The 21,888-nt window shown below is 43.2% G+C and overlaps 1 protein-coding gene across 1 annotated transcript in view; it reads left to right on the top strand.

Annotated features, from left to right (window-relative positions):
- The first annotated feature begins 8,734 nt into the window (after positions 1 to 8,734).
- The window catches only part of LOC135325027 (guanine nucleotide-binding protein G(q) subunit alpha), a 137,162-nt gene continuing 124,008 nt past the window's right edge, over positions 8,735 to 21,888 (top strand). The window contains exon 1 of the mRNA XM_064502384.1: positions 8,735 to 9,501. Within this exon, the coding sequence (XP_064358454.1) occupies positions 9,366 to 9,501 (136 nt within the window). The 5' untranslated portion in view covers positions 8,735 to 9,365. The remainder of the gene's footprint in view (positions 9,502 to 21,888) is intronic.

The raw sequence follows: 21,888 nt of genomic DNA, 5'->3' as shown, positions 1-21,888 counted from the left end.
CTGTTGTTTTTCGTTACAAGATTTGTTAGCAACGTGCAAAAGATATCTGATGCTCCTATTAAGGCAGGATATAAAGCATATGCACAGTTCTGGATTCACTACTGAAATGTCCAAATTCATCTTGCAGTGAATTTGTGTTTGAATTATACATTGTTGAAAAGGCAATTCTAAGAAGTTCTATTACACTAAGGAGAGTATTTTTTTTCTGTTGGTATTCACTGGAAAAACATCACATTGGTTCATGATACTCTAATGCTACATATGGAAATTCTGTGGAAAGAGATATTTGCGTAGTTTCTTAGCTGTGAATTGTCAGTTTGCATTCACATACAAATTAGTTTTTACACCAAACTTTTTCCATTTATGCTCTTTTGTTTTGATTTTTGCTAATCAGGAAAGTAATTTCCTTTAAGACAACCAGGTGAAAATACAAACATAAATGTGAGAGCTAAAATGCACTGCCCCCTGAAATCTTCTGTTGATGACAGATTCCCTTAGAAGCCTCTTTCATATGTGGTGTTGAATGACACCTGAAACTGTAATGATACACTGTGTGATGTCTGCTGGAATTGCACCAAGAGTATCCAATTATTATTTACTCTGCTATAGAATTATTCAGGCAGAAAAACACACAAACATTTTCACTTCCAGTGTTGCTGTAGTGATGATCATTTTATTTTTACAGTTATCTATATTGCATTCTGTGCTGTAAGTACTCAATCCCAGCTGGAACACTTTGCTTACATTGAAATACAAATACATTCAAAAAAAATTTCCTATACCTACTGCATATCTGTGTTTTGATTAGGCATTGCGCAGGTGTTTTAACTTAGGAAAGATACAATGCAAGATGGTAATTTTTTCATCTTACGTACTAACTTTTGGTATGAGGTAATGAAAAGTATTGTGGCATGCCTTGATTTTCGTCTAATCTTCCATTATGCAATTATGGCTGATAAGATAGTTATCCATAGTTATGCTAATAACATATTTTGGATTGCAAAAAAATAAACTCAGCTGATAAACTCTTTGGATAATGGAAGGAATTATGAATAAAAATTTCTGATGAAACACTAATTAATGACCTACCAATGAACTACCTCTATTTGGGTATTGAATAACCATTTTCTCTCTGTCTTGTGACACAAGAAGAAATAAGGTTGCAATGATGGCCTATCAACTTATCCTAATGGTAAAGTATTTCTTGAGGATGCAGGATCAAATATTCACTGAATGAAGTGGAGGATATACACTGTGTATAATAAAAATCTTAAAAGAGAACCTGGAGACTGATGCTACTATGTATAATGGTGAAAACCAGTATAATTCCATTGAAGATGATGAAGTTACAGTGCTGTAAAACTCAAATGAAATCAGAATTAGGCTGCATATACCCAATAATAGACTGAAGGAGAAAAGTGCAAGCATGAGTAGGGAAAAAATGCTTGAGCTCTTAGATACATAACCCAAACATCTAATACTCTTAACATTTTTAACCGAGTAAAGCATGAGATGTCCTACTGACTGCAGATAAACTACTATGCAACGTCTCTATCCGTTAATAAGTATGCATGATAATATGCCTAAGAGTAACTTATTTCAGAGCTGCAAAAAAATTGAAACCCTGTAAAAAATAAAAGCTGCCTTGCAAAAAATTACACTAATTCAAGAAGTTGAAAGGAAAGAATAAATGTACTTGAATGTTGAAGAATGTAAGAAAAAAGCATAAAAGTCATCTTGATGGAAATGGCAGTATTCCTAGGCTGCCAAAACAAAGATTCATAATTTAGGTTGCAGAACTGGAGGAACAGTATCGAACAGACTGTATCTTGGGAGGAACGTTTTATCATAGACCTTCCTGAAACTTTTTTGGGGAAATTTGAAACAGATAATAAATCCCAAATCATAAAAATACAACAGCCTGGATAAATAATTGGCATCTGTTTCATGATAAAGACAGTAGATACAAAACAGCGAAAAAAGTCATCAAAAAGCCCACAGATGCTACTATTGAGCATTTAATTATCTCCCTTTTTGAAGCTGCTGAGGTACTGTGGTATCACCTTGTACTCTACCAGTGTTACAGTGTCCACATCGTATGGTGATATCAAGAGTTTTTCCAGTGCTGGAACTTACACTACATTTCCACCAGACCTACATAGACGCTATGGGAACAGCTGGTCCATCCAGTGGCTCACTGCTCCGGCTCCCCAGCCCACCGGCCATTTCCCTTACACCAGCTCTGCGGCTCCACTGAATCTTTGTGAAGCCAGTGGGATTCCTTAAACTAACAGCAGACTAACTCAGAAAAACATGAAAAAATGAACAGTTTCATGCAGGGTTAAGGAGTTCCAGCAGCTTGCTGAGAGCCAGAGCTGGCAGAAGAGAAGAAAAAGACGAGATGGCACAGAGCAGGGAAGGGAGCTGCAGAGGGTGATGGACGATGAGGGTGTCCCTCTGCCTCTTCCGTCCCACCTAGCTGCACTGTGATCACCACAGCCTGCTGCCCTCGGCGGCCATCTCGCGCACGGAGAGGGCTGCCCAGGCGCCATCTCACCCACCACAGCCCGCTGCCCTCAGCGGCCATCTCGCGCATGGGGCGGGCTGCCCAGGCGCCATCTCGCCCACCACAGCCCGCTGCCCTCGGTGGCCATCTCGCGCACGGAGAGGGCTGCCCAGGCGCCATCTCACCCACCACAGCCTGCTGCCCTCGGCGGCCATCTCGCGCATGGAGACGGTTGCCCAGGCGCCATCTCACCCACCATAGCCCGCTGCCCTCGGCGGCCATCTCGTGCACAGAGAGGGCTGTCCAGGCACCATCTCACCCACCACAGCCCGCTGCCCTCAGCGGCCATCTCGCGCATGGGGCGGGCTGCCCAGGCACCATCTCGCCCACCACAGCCCGCTGCCCTCGGCGGCCATCTCGCGCACGGAGAGGGCTGCCCAGGCGCCATCTCACCCACCACAGCCTGCTGCCCTCGGCGGCCATCTTGCGCATGGAGACGGTTGCCCAGGCGCCATCTCACCCACCATAGCCCGCTGCCCTCGGCGGCCATCTCGTGCACAGAGAGGGCTGTCCAGGCACCATCTCACCCACCACAGCTCGCTGCCCTCAGCAGCCATCTCGCACACAGAGGGGGCTGCCCAGGCGCCATCTCACCCACCACAGCTCGCTGCCCTCAGCAGCCATCTCGCACACAGAGGGGGCTGTCCAGGAGACATCTCACCCACCACAGCTCGCTGCCCTTGGCAGCTATCTCGCTCACAGAGAGGGTTGCCCAGGCGCTGTCTCACCCACCACAACCTGCTGCCCTCGGCGGCCATCTCGTGCACGGAGAGGGCTGCCCAGGCGCCATCTCACCCACCACAGCTTGCTGCCCTCGGCGGCCATCTTGTGCATGGAGAGGGCTGCCCAGGCGCCATCTCACCCACCACAGCCTGCTGCCCTCGGCGGCCATCTTGCGCATGGAGACGGTTGCCCAGGCGCCATCTCACCCACCATAGCCCGCTGCCCTCGGCGGCCATCTCATGCACAGAGAGGGCTGTCCAGGCACCATCTCACCCACCACAGCCTGCTGCCCTCAGCAGCCATCTCGCACACAGAGGGGGCTGCCCAGGAGCCATCTCACCCACCACAGCTCGCTGCCCTCAGCAGCCATCTCGCACACAGAGGGGGCTGTCCAGGAGACATCTCACCCACCACAGCTCGCTGCCCTTGGCAGCTATCTCGTGCACAGAGAGGGTTGCCCAGGCGCTGTCTCACCCACCACAACCTGCTGCCCTCGGCGGCCATCTCGTGCACGGAGAGGGCTGCCCAGGCGCCATCTCACCCACCACAGCTTGCTGCCCTCGGCGGCCATCTTGTGCATGGAGAGGGCTGCCCAGGCGCCATCTCACCCACCACAGCCCACTGCCCTCGGCGGCCATCTCGCACGCGGGACCTTGCCCCAGGCCTCCATGGCCCTCTTACCCCTCACACTGCCATGGCGCCTTCCCTCCACATAAGCTTTTCTCTGCACTCTCCAGGCAGAGGAACAAGAAGTTGTGGATGTGACTTTATACCACCCCGAGCTCGAGCTACCGCTCTTCAGCAGAGGCATCAGAGGAGAAATACCAGGCCACAAGGAGACATTTTCTAGAGGATTTTCCCTACGCTCCCAGGCATGGTTTGTGGAAGTAGCCTATGTGGCGTGGTGAGCCCGCCATGGCGACATGCCCGCCATGGGGTGCCGGGGGCTGACCCGGCGTGGTGGTGCAGGGAGAACAGCACCGGGGAGCCGGGGAGAATAACGCCCCCACACACGCGCTCGGCATTGCTAGGGCTCCTCGAGGGCGGCACGGTAGGGACCGCCACCATTCCCGTTACTGGATAAGGAGGGGGACGCGCGGGGCGGGCTGGGGGCCGCGGGGGTGCCGCCGGGCTGGGCGCCCCTTGTCGCCGGCAGGTGGCGCCGCAGCTGCGCCACCGGGACACGGTGTGGCCGGGGCTGCCGCCCGCCACCCCTGCGGGAAGCCGCGCTCCTTCCTGCCCCTGGGGCAGGAGCGCCCGACGGGGGCGGGCAGGTCCCCCAAAGTGTCTCAGGGCGGGGCGTTGCAGCAGGGCTTCTTCAGTCGAGGAGCTCCTCCATCAGTTTTTATACACACGCATGCAAACTGGTCTTCTTTCTAATGGTCTGTATAGGCAGAGGGATGGGCAGGATGCAGCTGGGGAGTACTGCATGCAGCTCCACCATACACAACAGGCAGCTGGGGCTATATGCCTGCTTGGCTAGCTAATCCCCTTCTGAGAGCCCCTCTTGCAGGTATTTTCCTTTCTGTGTTGCACCATCAAAATGGCATAGGCATCACCATCAACTGAGCCTTGTGACGGGACCATCAGGACTCATCGGAGTTCCCACGGGAGCTGTGTGCGCTTTGGCAAACACCTGGAACTTGCTGTTATTAAAGGCAACTTGTAAAAAATAAAAATAAAAGGAATATCTGGTAAGTAAGACTGCAAAGGGAAAAGAACAAAATTTTTTGAGGCCAATCATAATATGGCACATTATGGTATAATAGACATGGTATGTAGAGCAACAACGCTATACATTCTGTAGTTTTCTACAGAACACCTTCCCCCCAAACCCAACTGATGTGGATAGAAACAAAACTATTAGGGCCAAGGGAGCATATGAAGAACAGTAAAATACTGAATAATTCTCGTGCTTCTTCAGAAATAAGTCATCCAAAGGAGCAGTTGGCATGCAAATCAGTACAAAAAAAGACAAACAATAAAAATGACAAAAATATTCCACAAAAACTAAATGAATGAATGCTTTTTTTTTAACCTTTTCTTAGTCATTGCTTCATACTGGAGGACCCTAGCAGACAGTTACTACTTTGCAATAAGTAACACTGAGGAACTTTTAAAAGGTGATTTTGTCAAAACAACACATACTCTAACAAACTGATTATTTCAGTTGAAAGAAATTGCAAATACTGGATGTTACTCATTTAACACTACACAACCAGCAGATACAATTTGTTTGTTCTTCTAAAAAAAATGATTAGGAAGGCATACTGGAAGGATAATTTGCTCTACTCAGACATACTGATGGCCTCTAAATTAACTGTAAGTACTCAAAAACAAGACTAAGATGTAATTGTGTATAGCACTGTGAAAACATCTTCTTAATGCACAACGGCAATCAAAAAGCACTTGTAAGATATTCCGTTGCTTAAGATGCAATGCTGACTAACAATGAAAATCCTACAGTGTTGTTACATATGATCTGCTGGTTTACTGTCATGTGAGTACGAAATTCAGACACTATTTGGAGGCTGTCAAAACATCACAGAAAACCTATCTCAAACAGAGATATGTCCGACAGAATGACAATAAATATCTTCAGGAATGTGGAAGGAAGAAATTAAAAACTGGGATTGATGGGTGCAAAGAATGGTACAAAAATGATAAAATAGAGTGGTGATTCCCCAATTTTTGTTGGCTTGTGAGCAAGATTACTGGAGATGCAGCATGTTTTAATACCATTCTTTGCTCTGTCAGTCTCGCTTTTAACTTTCTAATTTCTTGTGGCAGTGAGCAACACGAAAATGTCTCACAGGCAACAAGTTGCTATGAGCCATGCACTAGAGACTACTTGGACAGAGGAACACATGAAATTATTAATGTTACAGGGACGGTTTATCAGGAAGTATCTGTATGGGGTTAGGTAGGAGTATGGATAATATCTATGGGTAATAATTATCTGTATGGGTAACAACTGTATCTGTCATTTACTGATAATTCTTATTAGAATAAAATATTTATAAAGGATGTTTCATGTTTCAAAACAAAAGCTAGCCATTATGGAGATTAGAGGTAGAAAGAAGTTTTCTCATAGGTTTATTATCTCATAATTGTCCATTATGGGGGTTTTTCGGACTTCCACTAAGTCAAAAAGCAAATGGGTAAAGCAGGGCATAATGGCTATCAGCTGATGCTTTATTCGGGACTAGACAACTTACCCATTAAAAATCTGAAGATACTTATTCAGTAGTGATTTTGTATCCGATGATGTCAATAGGAGTGGTACACAGAGATTAAACTTATGGTCCCAGGAATGTCTTTTCTCGTTAAAAATGCAAAATTAAATGACAGTTTCGCATTTGAGGTACACAGAGTGTTCATGCCTTCAGCACTCAGCATATAAAAGAGTTGGTTAAAGAAAGCTGAGTCAGACTTCATCTACTGGGGATGGTTATAGTATTTTTTAGGTATGCATTTTTTTATAGGATTACCGCACCTCCAATTTGTGGAGGGATTTTGATGAGTTGACCTATATGTCACAGATTCATTGACTCATTCATTTCCTTTCTTTAGACTTGACGCCAGATGCTGTTTGCTGTGGACTTGAACTCTGCAGCAGTGTTTTGGGCATGAAGCAGTTGCACATCCGTTGCTTATTTCTCGCACCGCGCATCCATTCTCATCTTTTCAGTCCCCAGCTTTTAGGATGAACTTCTGGTATGCTGAGAATTTATCTCATGAAGAAAAATCTTTTCCCTGTTGATTATTTACTCACATTTTTACATGTCATATCTGTAATTCCACATAGAGAAATCTTTATTGCTAAATTTAATATTAACACAAAAACCTAGGACAACAACACAGACAGACAGATAAATACATACATAAATATTTTAAAATCAAGTAAACAGAGAAGATGCTTTTACAGACATGTAGTTTTTGATTAATAATAATAGGATTCTGTAATAGTATTACAGAATTTAGCCTAAAATTTACATATTAGCTTACTGGAATAAAGAAAAATAAAAGTATTCCAAGTTGTATTAACTGTTTTTATGCATTATAAACAAAAATACTACACAGAACGAAGCAGAAATCATGCATTTACATTTTTTATGCTCTAAAAATTGTATTATTATTACATTTTTTAATTCCCTGTTAGTCTTATGCCTTATTTAGGGACCTTACTACTTAATTCACATTGCCAATCTATACGAGCAGTTTTAAGAGCAAGTGACTATCAAAACAGATGAGAACAGACGTGGGAACGGACATCCCATGTGAAGCTAGAAGATGGGGGTGATGTGCCTCTACCTAATGGACTACTGTGACTTTCCTGGAAGATTTTGCAACATTCCCAGACACCCTTAATTTAATGTGGAGGTGGGAAAAGGCATGGAAACTTTGCAAAGATTTTATGAATCCACAGAAACTAGAGCTTTAATCATTAATGTCCATCAAATAGCGTGCCATCCATCTGGAGGCTGTGTAAAGACAGGCTCTTGGAGAGCAGGACTGAGGGCATGCTGGTCTGGCACTGGGAAGAGAGGTGGCGGCTAAACGTGTTGGCTGAATAAAGGTCACAGCAGAATATAAAATGCAAGACTGATTCCTTTAAATGACAGAATACCGGGTTCTTGGAAGCAAGGGAAGGCTCCTACTGGTTTCGTTTGTTGTAATCACTAGTGATCATCTTTGTTTTCTTCTGTATATGGCAGGAACTATTCAAGCATAGTTTTCAGGCGGAGTGGCGTAAGAAGTTACCAGCGTCTAACACGCTTTTACCCCCCCCCCTCCATTTTAATTTCTGCCTGAGGGTGGAGAACGCACGCCTTCCCCCACATAAACGCTCACATCCCCCCTGCATCGACGGCAGCTCTTGCGCGAGGAGGATGCCAGGGCGCAACAAAAACGCGTACCACCGACCAGCAAAAGGAAGCAAAAGCGGATAAAGCGTTTAGCGTCAAACAAAACAAACCAAAACAAAACTGCTCTATCAAAAAAAAAAATCTGCCCTCCGGGACAAATAAATAAATAAATGAAAAGGCTGCCGTTCCTCGCGGCCATTTGGTGTGCGGAGCCGCCCGCCCGTCTCCCCGCGGCGGCGGCAGGCAGCGGCGGGGAAGCGCCCAGCCGCGGGGCCCGGCCGGGGCGCGCGGCTCCGCGCCCCGCTCGCCCCCCGCCGGCGCGCGCGCGGCGGCGCGGGGGGAGCGCGGCGGCGAAGGCGGCGGCGGCGGCGGCAGAGACGGGCCGCCATATTCCCGCCTCACCACGCCCGCGGAGCCGGGGCGCTGAAAAGCCTGGCGAGCGGCGGCCGGAGCCGTAGCCGCGCCGCGCGTGCCCCAGCCCCCGCCTGCCCGGTCGGCCTCGCCGGCGGCTCCCCCTCCGCCCGCCCCGTGCCCTCCCTTACGGGCCGCGCCGCCGCCGCGGCTCCCCGCGCCAGAGGGGCGAGCGGCCGCCGCGCCCCGCCCGCCGCCACGCCGCGAAGGAGGGTCGGCGGCGAGGGAGCTCCGCCGGCGGGCGCTCGCCGGGCGCGGGGGAGCCGGGCCGTGGCGCCGGGGCGGGGGCGAGGCGGGGGGATGCGTGCGCGGAGGCGGGGAGGCAGCGGCAGGCGTTAGCGCCTCGGCGGGGGCGGGAGCGGGGTGGGCACGGCGGAGCGCCGCGGTGCGCCGCGGGGGTGTCGCTCGGCGGGGACGCTCGGGACCGCGCCGGCTGCGGGAGGCGGCGGCGGCGAGGGAAGGCGGGCGCGGGTGGCTGCGCTCGCCGGGTAGCGCTGCTGCGGCCGCCGCGGTGGATGCGTCCCCGCCGCGCGGCGCATGATTTAGAGGAGAGGAGGAGCTGGACGCGGCGGGCGCCGGAGGCAGAGGCGAGGGGGGTCCGTGCCGCCGGGGCCCGGCGTCTTTCTGCTCGCCCGCGCGCGGCGTCGGGGGAGCTGCCCGCGCCTGCCCTGCGGCGCCCGGGCGGCGGCCGGCGGGCGGAGAGCGCCCGTCTCTCCCGGGGCCGGCGCTGCGGCGGGGTGTGTGTGTGCGTGCGTTTTTAGGGGGGGTGGGGGCCGCGCCTGAGCCAGTTAGGAAGAATGACTCTGGAGTCCATCATGGCGTGCTGCCTGAGCGAGGAAGCCAAGGAAGCCCGGCGGATCAACGACGAGATCGAGCGGCAGCTGCGCCGCGACAAGCGGGACGCCCGCCGGGAGCTGAAGCTGCTGCTGCTGGGTGAGTGCGGCCGCCGCCGCCCGGCCCGGCCGGGTGCCGCCGCCGCGGGTGCGCGGGCAGCGGCGGGTCGCCGCCGGGGGAGCCTGGCGGCGGGCGGGGGCTGGGGGGGGATGTGGCCTTCCAAAATGGAGCCGGGGGAGCGGGGCCCTGGGGCGCAGCGGAGCGGGGGGAAGGCGGCGGGTTGCTGAGAGGGCTGGCGGCGGGGGGGGGGGGGGGGGCGCTTTGCGGATTGATGGTGACAGGCTTTAATATCCGCATTGTTCTGCGAGCCCTGGAGAGGCTGTTGGCTCGCTGGCTGCTTCTTTTTTATTATTATCATCATTACATTTTATTATTGTGATTTTTTTATTTCATGAGGTAGACCGGGATAAGGGGCTCGCGCTCAGATTGTGCACCGATTTTAATAATAAAAGCAAAAAGAAAGCATAAAGCCCCAGATGCACGCATGAAGCCGGAGTAACCTGAAGTATGCTGGACGATGACAGGGTCCCCAGTACCTCGCAATCCACTGCCTGGCCAGGAAATGCGTTTTATTGTGCCGTTTCCCCTTAATTTAAAAGGGAGGGTGTTATTTTGGAGCTGCAAGTGGGCAAAGGCAGCATTTATCCGATAGGAATTCAGCTCATGCTGAAATAAGCCTTTTGAATTAAAATATGCTTGGCCGTGTCGGATGTGTTCTGCTCCGCTGTGTAGTTCCTGTGGTAACACAGCTCGTGCCTCGGACTCGCAGGCCTCGAAACATGTCCGCACCAGTGTCTGGAGCGGGGATGAGCTGGGATGGTCCAAGCGAACGCGAGCTGTTTGTGCCAAGGATTTTTTGCCCTGTGTCATGTATACGAAAGTAGTGGTTTTATATTGGGGGATAAACTGCCTTTTCCGTGAGGTAAGGGGAACTGGAAGGAGAAGTCAGAATTTGGTGGCAGTGCTTGTTTAGCAATGTGGTATTTTCTACTTTAAATAATACAGTTTGTCTTCCATACGTGGAGAGAGGTGTTGGGCTTCTTCACCCATGTGAAAAAGGAGTGGTGGCGAGGGATACACTGCCAGTAATAACGTTCTGCCTCGTTTTGCCCTAATTTTGCTTGGTGGAAGTGCATGTTGTGATTATTTCAGGATATAAAAAGAAGATGAAATATGGGATCTATAGCTCGCATTTGCTTAATTTTATAGATGTTAAGTATAATGAATTAATCGTATACATCTGCTTCAGGAGAGGCAGTTGGCATTTTTGACTTATTATTCAGATCCAGATCGTTTCTGCGTTTCTTTCATTTTCTTGCAGTAATGCTAGAGGTTTCTTCCAAGTTCAAAAATATATATATATATGAAATTTAGTGGGTGATGCCCATATGTACCACCCAGAGAAGGAATTTAGAGGTTCATTTCTGTGATCAGCAATGCAGAACTCACATTGCTTTGTGAGATCCACCCACTGGCAACGTTAAGTGTGTAGATAGGCACTGGTAGATTGGGGCCTGATTGTGACATTACTTTAGACCAAATGAAATGTGGTGACCGCAGAGAGACTAGAGAAGAGGCCATCAGTTAGAGGTCTTTGGAGAAGATTCACTGATAGCCTGTATGAAAGTGGAATTTTCTTCTTTTTTTTTAATATGTTGACATCAGCATAAACCAAGAGTGTTGCTGTACTTGTGAAGGTGTAAGAGTGATGTACTTGAAACCAACAGATGTAAATGTTCTGCTTCATGCTTAATAGCATATCTGTATTTGCGTGGTGAAACCAGTACAGGAATTGTTGTTATATACACATTTTTATATTGTGCTTAGTCAAACATATGACTGAGGTTGGCAGAAAGTGTTTGTGCATGTGCAGCTGTTTGGATTAACACTTAATGATCTCATCTTGTAAAATGCAGTATAGCGGTGAACCACTGTTGAAGTCGTGGAGTTGGGTAGAGATTCAAGTTTTGATTCATAAAACGTTTTCCTCAAAATTTGTTTAACAATAGGAATGTAGTCACTAAAATGGTGAGACTGGGAAGACACATAATGTCTCAGCTTGGTGAAGGTTTTCTTTTTTTTTTTTTTTAATTGACTAGAGTTCAAGTTAGTATCCCATTACATATATTTCCCTCTCAAAATTTAAAGTAGTAGTATTGCTTAATTTTGTTTTGTGTAAATGTTAGGCAAACTTTTCAAAAGTGCCAAATTCTCAGTCCCACTTTGAAAAGTGTTGTGGGACTTAAAAGCCTAAGTGGGTTAAAGGCTTTTGAACATGGGACTTAGGATATATTCTTTTGATCATAAGGAGAGTAGCAGCACAGCTTAAGCTGAGCCATGTTAATTGGCCATGCAGGCTCCTAGAACTTGTTGCAAGTGTAAAATAAAAGGTTTTAACTTAAAAGGTTTTAAGGAACAAATGAGCATGTCTATGCCAGATTTTTTTTTGTTATTTAAAACTTAGACATACATACATACAAATGGAGCAAATATAAAAAAAAAAGAACATTTTTCTCCACGATTGGTAGAAATTATAGTGCTTCCTTGCAAAATGGAATAGTTTTTTTTTTCCTGAAGTTCTGTAGGAAGTGTTTACTCTGCGACACACATTGTGATATGTACACCCTTCTTGTGTATAAATAATTATATCTTTTTACTCTTCATGTGTTCAAAGAGTTTAAATTGTTATAAGTCTTTTCTGGAAAACTTGCATTGCATTGTAAGATTATTTTTAAAGACTAGCTTAAAAATAAACCCTCTCTCCAATTAGATAGTAAAATACCACTTTTGGAGTCCTGTTCTGATCTGTTCTAAAAATTAGGGTAAAGTTTTTTTGATTTTGTTTTTTTGAACTATTGTAATTCTAAAAAGCCAGAACCCGGAAATATGCACTGAAATGTATTACGAAGATATATTAGTAGTTCTGCTAGCAAAATTGGCTGTAATTTTTAAGGCACTTTGGAACAAATTCAGTCTTCCACTGAATTTGTTTTTAATCTCATGTATTTTCCGAATTCTTCTGGATTTCATTACTGCTGAGCACTTTGTAAGAACTCTGTGATTGTACTCCAGAGCTTAAAGTTGTTAGTATCCATCCATTGTTTGCTGATAGCTGTAAAAACACTTACGTTATTTTTTTATTAGGAAAAAAAGAGGTGTTTTTAATATGTTCTTTTACTGTTATATGCCAGACAAAATGTACAGTATTGTGTGCTAGCGTTTTAAGCCTCTATGTACATTATCTCTTTTTAAGTAGTAAGAACCACGTGCTCTAGCTGTTCTATGTATATCATTTCGATTGTCATAAGTGGAAATTTTGTCTAGTCTCAGAAAGCTGTTTTGGGCCTCAGTGACAGATTGTAGCCATAAACCTTCACCACTGGATGTACTCTACCTGTACACGGGCATATATTTATATTATACATTACTTTCTCATCAGGAAGAGCCGTGAGTACCTAAGAAAATCAACTAGCTGTATCTCGCTAGCTGCGTCAATATACCTGTAAACCTTGGCCAAATTAAGTATTGGAGAGCCTGACAGTGTGTTTGCTGTTTTGCATCGTGCTTGCTGGTATCGTGGCATGCACAGACGTGGCTCTTAAGGGGTGAGCGCTCTTTACGTTAGAGATAGCAGATGTGTCAGTGAAGTGAGGTGTCAGATATGATTGTCCTTTCGTTCTCTATACATTACCAAAGGAAGCAGGTGGAAGGTAAGCCATTCAAATGAGCGGGAATTGCAACCAGTCTTCATGAGAGACACTCTTTGAATCTAGGGTGGCTACCCAGTAAACCTACAGGCTGTATATGTATTTATTTTCTTACACTGTGTCAGCTGAATTAAAGATTCACGTGCAGAACACGGTGAATTAGCAAAGGCTTGGATTTTCTTTAGAAATCTGAAGAGGAAGTGGGCCCATTAAGCCAACAATGGATTACACTGATTTTATATAACTTTTTCATCAACGAGAGAAACAAGCATGCTTCCTTGTTTTTTCATGTATTTAACTGCTGCGTGTGGTTTATTAAAAGAGAACAGGACAGAGTGGCAATTTCTCACAGAAGATATTGCAGTAAGTCCCTGCTGGTACGTTATTGCTCAGATGTGTGTCTTGGAATGTGAATGCATTATAATGAGAATTCTGAGAAGTTGTACATAAATGAATTTCCTGTTTATGTATACATTGACCAACTCTTGCAGCTTTGGCCAAACAAACGTTGTTTGTTTGTTTTCACTGGATGTTTATTGTCGTTACTAAGCTGTTTAGAGACTCATTTTTGAGATGTTTGGCTAGTCAAATTTGTACAGGACAAGCCAAATAACAGAAATATTGAATGTTAAATAGACATACTGTCTGTTAGCTTTACTGGTCTTGAAAACCATAGATCTCGGACAGCAGTTTCAACCCTTGCAAGCGTAATGTAAGGTAAACCAGTGTAGTGATCAAAGGCTTCCTGTTGTATCCATTTCAGTGGTTTTATCTTCAGAAGACTAGCATTTAGCATAAAGGTTCAAGTGCACCTCTGAGTATGTTAAGATATCTGTTTTTCTGTAATGAAGTCCTTAACTGTGCTTGATGAGAAAATGACATAGTTGTATTCAGCCCCTGTGTATTTTTGGTAAGCTGCTTTGAAGATCTTTGTCTCAGTTTCCTTAACTGCAAAATAAGCATGATGATAAACCATGAGACACTTGCATATCTACTGTTGATTAAAAATATGTTCAGCATGAAAATCACTAATGCAAAAATGCTCAATATTGTTTAGACTAGGCTAAACAAGGAGTTTAAAATCAGTTTCAGGTCAGTATCTGTGCCCGAGCTCTCTGTAAAAATTTTGGTGTTTTTTACAGTTTGGTTTTATTTGGTTTAATCTTTCCCTGCTGTATTCTGAAATACCTATGGAAATAGTCAGTCTCTTCTACTTACATAAGTAGAAACACTGATACAATGTCTTTCAGTTGTGTGCACAAAGTTAGAAATGCTGATATTAGGCAGTGTATTCTAATTGACTGTTTTCTTTGCTCTTCATTAAATCAGAAAACTGACTATTTTGAAACAGAATCATAGCCTTTTATTATCTTGTTATCTTTTTATATGATTTATTATCCATCCTTATACTCACACTGAACACTTTGAAATACTTCTAAGCAATTACTATAGCATACATTTACAATTAGGAAATAAACAGATGCTTAATATACATCCAGATGTCTGTCGTAGCTGTACTAGTAAGTATCTCTTACTCTGGAGAAGCCGCTTCTAAGTATATATAAAATTTAATTCTAGATGTGAGACACTGCTGTATTCCAGCATATATGGTATATATGTCTTTATGTATGTGACTGTTTTTGAGAAAACATGATGCATGATCTTGATATCAGTGTGATACCGCTGATCCATCACTAAGGAGTATTTTGTTTTCAGACCTTACAATGGAGTTTTTGTTTTTGTTTTGGTTTCCCTTTATAGAAGTGATCTGCTCCCACTGAAGTTAATGGGAATTAGCTTAGAGCCTGAATAGTCAGAGAATTCTAAGTTAATTTTATTCATATGTCAAAAAGCCAAGGGACCCCAAACTTTACCTTACAGTAAAGAACAGAATATTGAATTAGTAGAGGAGGGAAAAGTATATGCCGAGTAGAGGATTCTCTTGAGAAGGGACATCCGGATGGATGCAGCAACATTAAGAAATAATGATTCTGCTTTTTCAGCTCCTTCAAATTATTTTTGTTGGTGTATAATGACAATGACAATTTCACAAGGGAAAGGATTTCTTTTGAGTAATATGCCAATCTGTGCAAAATTAATCCCAGGACGGTGTGTGAAATAGCATTATAAGGTAGACGTGTGATTAATGGTAATTAACTTTGTTGCAGTAACAGAATACTATAAACACTGAGCGTTTTTTTTCCCTGCTAAATTGAATAACATTCAGGAAAGATCTTTTCTCACACTAGAACACTACTATGTATGAACAGCTGTTACTGATAAATTTTTGGGAAGTTTTTCAACATTCACCTTTTATTTGCTCTACTTATAAAAAAAGTCTGACTGGCAAGAACCAAAGGCAAAAAAGCAATAGGAAAACCAAGGAAAGACTTGAATGTAGGAAATACTAGGAAGCCATATATGCAGTATTCGGAGCATGAAGGAACACCTGTGCGGCAGGTGTTAAGTGTTGTGTTAACCCCGTGCAAAGAAATGAGGTGCATTAATATTGAAGGGCACGAGTCCAAGTGACACCACAGTTCTGAAAGTTTTAGGAGTTACTGAGGAAGTTCCAGGAAGAGCACAAATGTGTTTTCAAGCTAAATTTAAGATTAAGTCTTAGGTGTTCTGAAAGCACGCTGTTCCCTCAATAAGTAATGTTGGTATATAAACTAAACCGAAGGGTGATGGTCTGTTGATTATTCTATGCAATTTGTCCTTTAAAACCCCACAAAGGACAAATAATCTAACTGTTTAATTTGCACAATATGTTTAGTGTTTTAAGCTGGGTCGGTACTGTGGAGTTTTGTCACAGGACCCCTGTGTGGTTGCGGTTACCAGCAGAAGAGTCCTGTTGTTCTTTGCTTACGCATTTGAGAAGGTAGTGTGGCTATGCCAGAAAACCGAAAAAAAACCTCCCCACCAAACAGAAGATTCCTGCTTTGGTCTCTCTGAGCAGAGTTGTCCGACAAACTACTCACAGGAACTACATGGCTTAGATAAGTCCCATGGTGGTTTTTCACGCTATCTTTCTGTAGGGAGGAGAGGAGGTATAATATGCGCACAGGGTGAATAAAGCAGGAGGACATCAGGAAATTCCTGAAAATGGAAACTGTGAATGTATGAGTGAAGCGAAAAGATAGGAGAGGCAGTATCACTATTGTGTTCGCACATCTGGGCTGTGTATTGGCACCTTCTCCTCAGAACTGGATTACTGATGAGTTAGTTGACCTCCTCTACATGTGGAAGAAGCATCTGTTAGGAATGGGACTGGACAGTATGCCTCATCTCAGAGCAAATAGGTAGACTGTTCTGGGTAGGACCTTGTGAAGACATTTAATTATGTATGCCTTTTGTATAGGAAAATTATATCTAGGAAAATGCTATGGTTATTGTTGTTGAAATGCTGTAGGATTCACCCCCAGTCACCAAGAGTCTACTGCAGGAGAGTTTGCTTTTCCTTTGGGGAAACTGCGAAAAGAGTAGTCAACAGTTGAAGCATACCTTGTTTTTCCTTTCTTTTTCTAAAAACTCATCTCCTCTACAAAGAGATCAAGTGGAGTTAAAGATCTAACTGCACTGAAGTTAATTCAGAATAGAGCTGTAATCTTGGTAAGCATCACCAAACATGGATCAAGTTTTCTGCACAAGTTTAGCCAAATCCAAATTAAATCCTAGATAAGAGCTCAAGGTAGTCATTCTGTAGGGACTCCGTGTAGTCAGATGTGATGAAATCTGCGATGGGTTGTGTCCCTTTCCTTAGGAGTCAGGAGTTTAGACGTTGCTGTTCTAGTTAAGATATAGCTATGATCTCAACCAAACAAGTCATCTTCTTGCTCATGACTTTATACACTGAGGTACAATGCAAGAAAGCTGGTGTAGGTACATAATGAAATTTTGCATTAAAAGAAATGTTTTAGACTTCACAGGGTTTGCTTTTAGGACACAGAGCTTGCCTCATTGCCTAGTCGTGTTTGTCCGGCTGTCATAGTACCTGAGCATGTGCTCGCTGGCTGCCAGGGCACTGCTTACTGGCACTTGGCTACTTCATTGCTCTACCAGCTGCAAACTCAAATGCAACATGATAAACTTGGCAAGAATCCTTGTGCTGAGTGAGAACATTTATGTACGGTAAGGGAAATTGCTTTTCTCTCCTTGTCCTATAAACCCACAGGCGAGTTTTTAACTCTTAAGTCTTTAATCTCTAATTTTGCTAATTCTCTTGCTTATATTAGAGGATGTTGGAAAAGAATGCCTATGCGATTCCAGCCCTCGTTTCTGGGTAAATGGGTGTTAGCGAGAAAGTCAAACAGAAGGTTTCCGTAGCAGCAGCTACTAACTTATAAGGCCAGAAAAACTCAAACACATAAAAGTTGGGAAAGATGCCATCATTCCTTGTACTTTTAGGAACCTATCAGGCTTGGGAAACTGAGGATCAAATATGGGACATTTATTTTACTCTGCTACTGGATTTACTAAGTAGGGTGTGTTCCACTTCATCTCATAGAACAGAGAAGTACTAGCAAGAAAAATAAAATGCTGAAAAAACAAGGAATGTCACATGTATCTTTAGAAGGTTGCTGTATTGCCATCCAGGTACTTGAATGATTTGGTATTTGTTCTTCTGGAGTGTGTTGTCTAGATGGAGTTGAAATCAGCAATTCTTTTGGTGGTGAAAATCTTTCAAAGGTGATTTGCAAATGGACCACTTTTTTTTCTTGGAGACACTTGTTACAAGCATAATTTGCCGTAGTAAATCTCAGTTGATCTTCTAGGAGAGAAAATAATACAGATACTTTTAATACTTTCCACTTCTACATCATCCTTTTTTGGTTTGTAAAAGGGAAATAATAGTAGCCTGGAAACTTACATGCCATATGATCGTGCTGTGGAAAAAACCCTCAAAGAATAAAACACATTGCTTCTGGTTCTACATATGTATTTAAATAGCTCTGATTAAGTTCTGTTTTACTTCTTTTTGTAGTGTGTATGTGTGAGACCAATCTTGACACTTTGAAATGTTTTCAAAGAGGATGGCAATCTGCATGCCATTTTAATCTTTTCTGTCTTTGCTGATGCTTCCAGTTTTTATTAGGGTGGTTACAATTCATGCACCTGATCATCATTAACAAAGAAGAGATCACTAGCTTATCTCGGAGTGCAGGCCACCAGGCAGCTGTCTGACTGACTTTTGAACACTGCTGACCTGCCCCACTATTGAAAGAGATTTAGAGATCAAAGTCCCTTTATCTCATTACCATTCCCCTGATCCCTCAAGTCGTGTTTAAAGTGAACCTCTGTGGGGTTTTCATCCAGGAAATTACAGGTATTGGACATAATGCCAAAATGTTTTCATGTAATGCCTCATGAGAAACACTTCTGATGTAGGATTTTTATTTATTTATTTATTTTTAAGATCCTGCTGTTTTCTTTCCTAGATGGGGAATTGTCTTTGGGGACCCTAAGGCTCAGTCAAGCTGTAACTTAGAGTGCTTTTGGTAATAGGCAATTTCCTAGAATTAAAGACTTTATACCTCTTGGCAACCTGACTGCTGGATGAAGCAATGCTTGATTTTTATTTTTTTCCCTCTGAAATTGCATATAAAACACAATTCTTATTTTTACAAAGGGTTGGCTTGTGATCATCTTAAACTGGGCTGTTAATACTGTGATCTGTGATCATCAGAAACTAGAAACATTCTTTGTCAGGAGTAGTTTTTGTTCTTGTGGGATTTATTTATTTAATCATGTTCATTCTGGCTTGCTACCTGTAAGACAATTCTAATCCAGTGGAGTTTAGTTCTGTGTTGGAATGTTCAGTAGAGTAATATGCTATAAATAATTATTACATCTAGTTAGAGTTAAGAACTAGATTTATGATAATCTCTGAAGATTTTAGCCTTTGAACCAAAACCAGATAAATGACATGTACAGAATTTGCTGATAGCTTAATTGCAGCTGTATTCCCAACTACAGATGCCTTCGACTTGACAGAGAAGATAGTATGCGTGCCTTTAAGTTGCTTCTCTTGAAGAAATTTCTGACTCGAGCATTCTCTGGATAATAGTATTCTTGTGCTTGTGGATATAAAATCTACCACCGTGTTAGTTTTGTTAGCGCAGTTTTTATTTGGCTATTATTCTCAGAAAATCCTTTGACTGAATCTTCTAATATACAACTTTTTCTTTTGTCAATGCACCATTTCATGTGGTAGAATGTGGAGTATAATATCTTAAAATTTTACAGGTTTTTTTTCCCCCATCTGTGAGGTTTTCCCATTAAATGGTATAAAACCCGTGAAGCAGGAGGAGATGCATGGTTTTTCTTTTAAAGAGGCAAAATGTGTGTGTGTGCAGTTTTTTCTTTTTTTCTTTTTTTTCTTTTTTTTTAAGTAATTATGCAACTACTGCATATGTCGCTTATCAAGCTGATAGGGTATATTCTTGTTAGAAGAGCTTACAAAGTCCTGTAATTTATTTATTTTAGTGCCTTTGCATTACAGTTTAGTTGTTCATGTCTCACAGGAATCATGTTACTTCTTGGAATAATATGTAGCTGGAGAAACAGGTAATTACCTTCTGTGCATGAGTGTGTGCTTTATTTGTCTTGCTTACTTGACATCAAGCTACTTCTGCATGGTGACATGCATTTCTCTGATACCTATCCATCCATTTCTGTGGCTTTCTGTGCACACACAAAACCTTGCAAACTATAGGAAGTGGTTAGAACCAGAGTCATAAGAAAAACAAATCTTTATTTGTTTATTTTATATTTATTTTCTTTAAAACAGTATTTCAGCCTACTAATCCAGACTGTAGTTTGGGTATAATTACAGTAGTTCAGTGTTTTGTGTGTATCTGTGTTGGATTCATGGCTGCCAGATTTGCTTGTGTTTCGATTTATTTATTTACTTTCATTTTATTTCGTTTTATTTTTAGCCAAAATGTATGCCTGTTCCACAAAAAGCAAACAACGTGTCAGTTCACCTGTTTACTATGGAATTTATTTTTTGAACTAAGATAAAGTAGAAGAAATAGCCACCCTATCCTCGGTTTAAATAAATAGTCTTCATGAACATTGCATTTATTAACAGCTCTGAAGACAACAACGAAAGAAATAGTCAAAGATCCTCTGTTTCCAGCTCAGTCTGGAAGGAACTGCACAGGGTCAGTCATTCCTTCCACAGGTTTGTCCCAGTATGTTCCATGGGTTAAATGCCCAAAGTCCCTGTTGTTGCGTAGCGTGCTGGCAGCACGCTAGCGTGAGGCGTTGTGGGGTCAAGTTGTGGGGTGAGGTTGGATCCCTGCCCTACACCTCTTCTGGTTTGGGGTACTGTGTTTTCTAGCATTAATAATCCCCTACAGATCTGGGTTTTTCTCTGGGCGTAATCGTATTCTGTGTGCATGGTTGCTTCTCTTGAAACCTACGGCTAACCTTAAAACTGGATTTTCAGTTGTGAATGCCTGAGGTTAATCTCCTATGCTGACGCTTGTGGCCTGCTATTAAAAGGTGCTGAAAGTTTCCCTCCTGTTGGCTTTTAGAGGGTCTGTGTGGGTGAATGGATTCACCTGTATAAAAGCTGTGAGATACAGGAGCCTGTCAAACAAAAGGAGTCACTGTGATAACTTTTTTCCAGTGGCTATTAAACCTCAAATAAGAGATGTGTGAACAAAGTCATTAATTTTAGAGAAAAACATGCAGCCTTGAGCTAGAAATTCTTAAGAGATCGGCGAACTTGCACAAATCTTGGTCTGTTGTTACAAAAATTAACTTTCCCCTATAAAACATTGTCTCCTATCTTAGTTTGGATGTATCTGGGATTTGCATCTAGCCAGTGGTTATATCTCGTTTATTTTGACCTTTGGTATTAAATGTCTGACCCAGGGACACTTAGGAAGTGAGATCAAGATACTCATTCATCTTTGTATCTGTTGCGAAGCTAAGTAAATCATGATTTTCTATCATGATCTATTTTCTATCATATCTATCATGATTTTCTAACTCTTTACCTGTAGGCTGAATAAAGCAATCCTTTAATCATTCACATCATATCCTAGTTCTTTTGAATCCTTTCCAATGTTTCAGCATCATTTCTGAAGTATGGACAATGAGAATAGGACACTGGGGTACATACTCTTTACTAGGAGTACAGAAGTAAAATTTTTCTTCCCATAGTTGAGATATCATCATTGTTATATGTACAAGGAATACAACAGCCTTTTTATCCATAGCATCAAGCTAGTTACATTTAGATCACTATCCATAATAACTAAAATATTCTTCAAAATAATTGCTTTCTGGGGTGAGTTCATTCATCATTTGCAAACTGCTCTCTCTATTTCTATATAGCTAAACTTAGATTTAGCTGTATTCAGATGCACAGTCTTTGCCTGTTCCTGGTTTACAAGCTATTCCAGTTACTTCACATTATCATATCCTCTTCTTAATTTAGTGTTCCCCAGCTTTTGTGTCACCTACAGGTATTGTCAGTATTAATTTTGTTTTTCTTCTATTTCTTGGGTAAAGCTATTTAAGTTTCTCACCCATATCCTAAAATCCTTGGGATCCCATTAGGAACAGAGCTGTCTGTTGAGGATTTTCTCCTATGTAATTTAATACTTGCTGTTTAAACAACTCCAATTTATTTAATGTATGCTATAGTGGTTTGTTGTATGACACTAAATCAGTTGCTTAGCAGAAATCTAGTTTCTCAAAACTG

Source organism: Dromaius novaehollandiae, chromosome Z, assembly GCF_036370855.1.
Source record: "Dromaius novaehollandiae isolate bDroNov1 chromosome Z, bDroNov1.hap1, whole genome shotgun sequence".
Classification (NCBI taxonomy): Eukaryota; Metazoa; Chordata; class Aves; order Casuariiformes; family Dromaiidae; genus Dromaius; species Dromaius novaehollandiae.
Note: the sequence above shows the minus strand (reverse complement) of the source record. Positions and strands in the feature narration are given on the sequence as shown.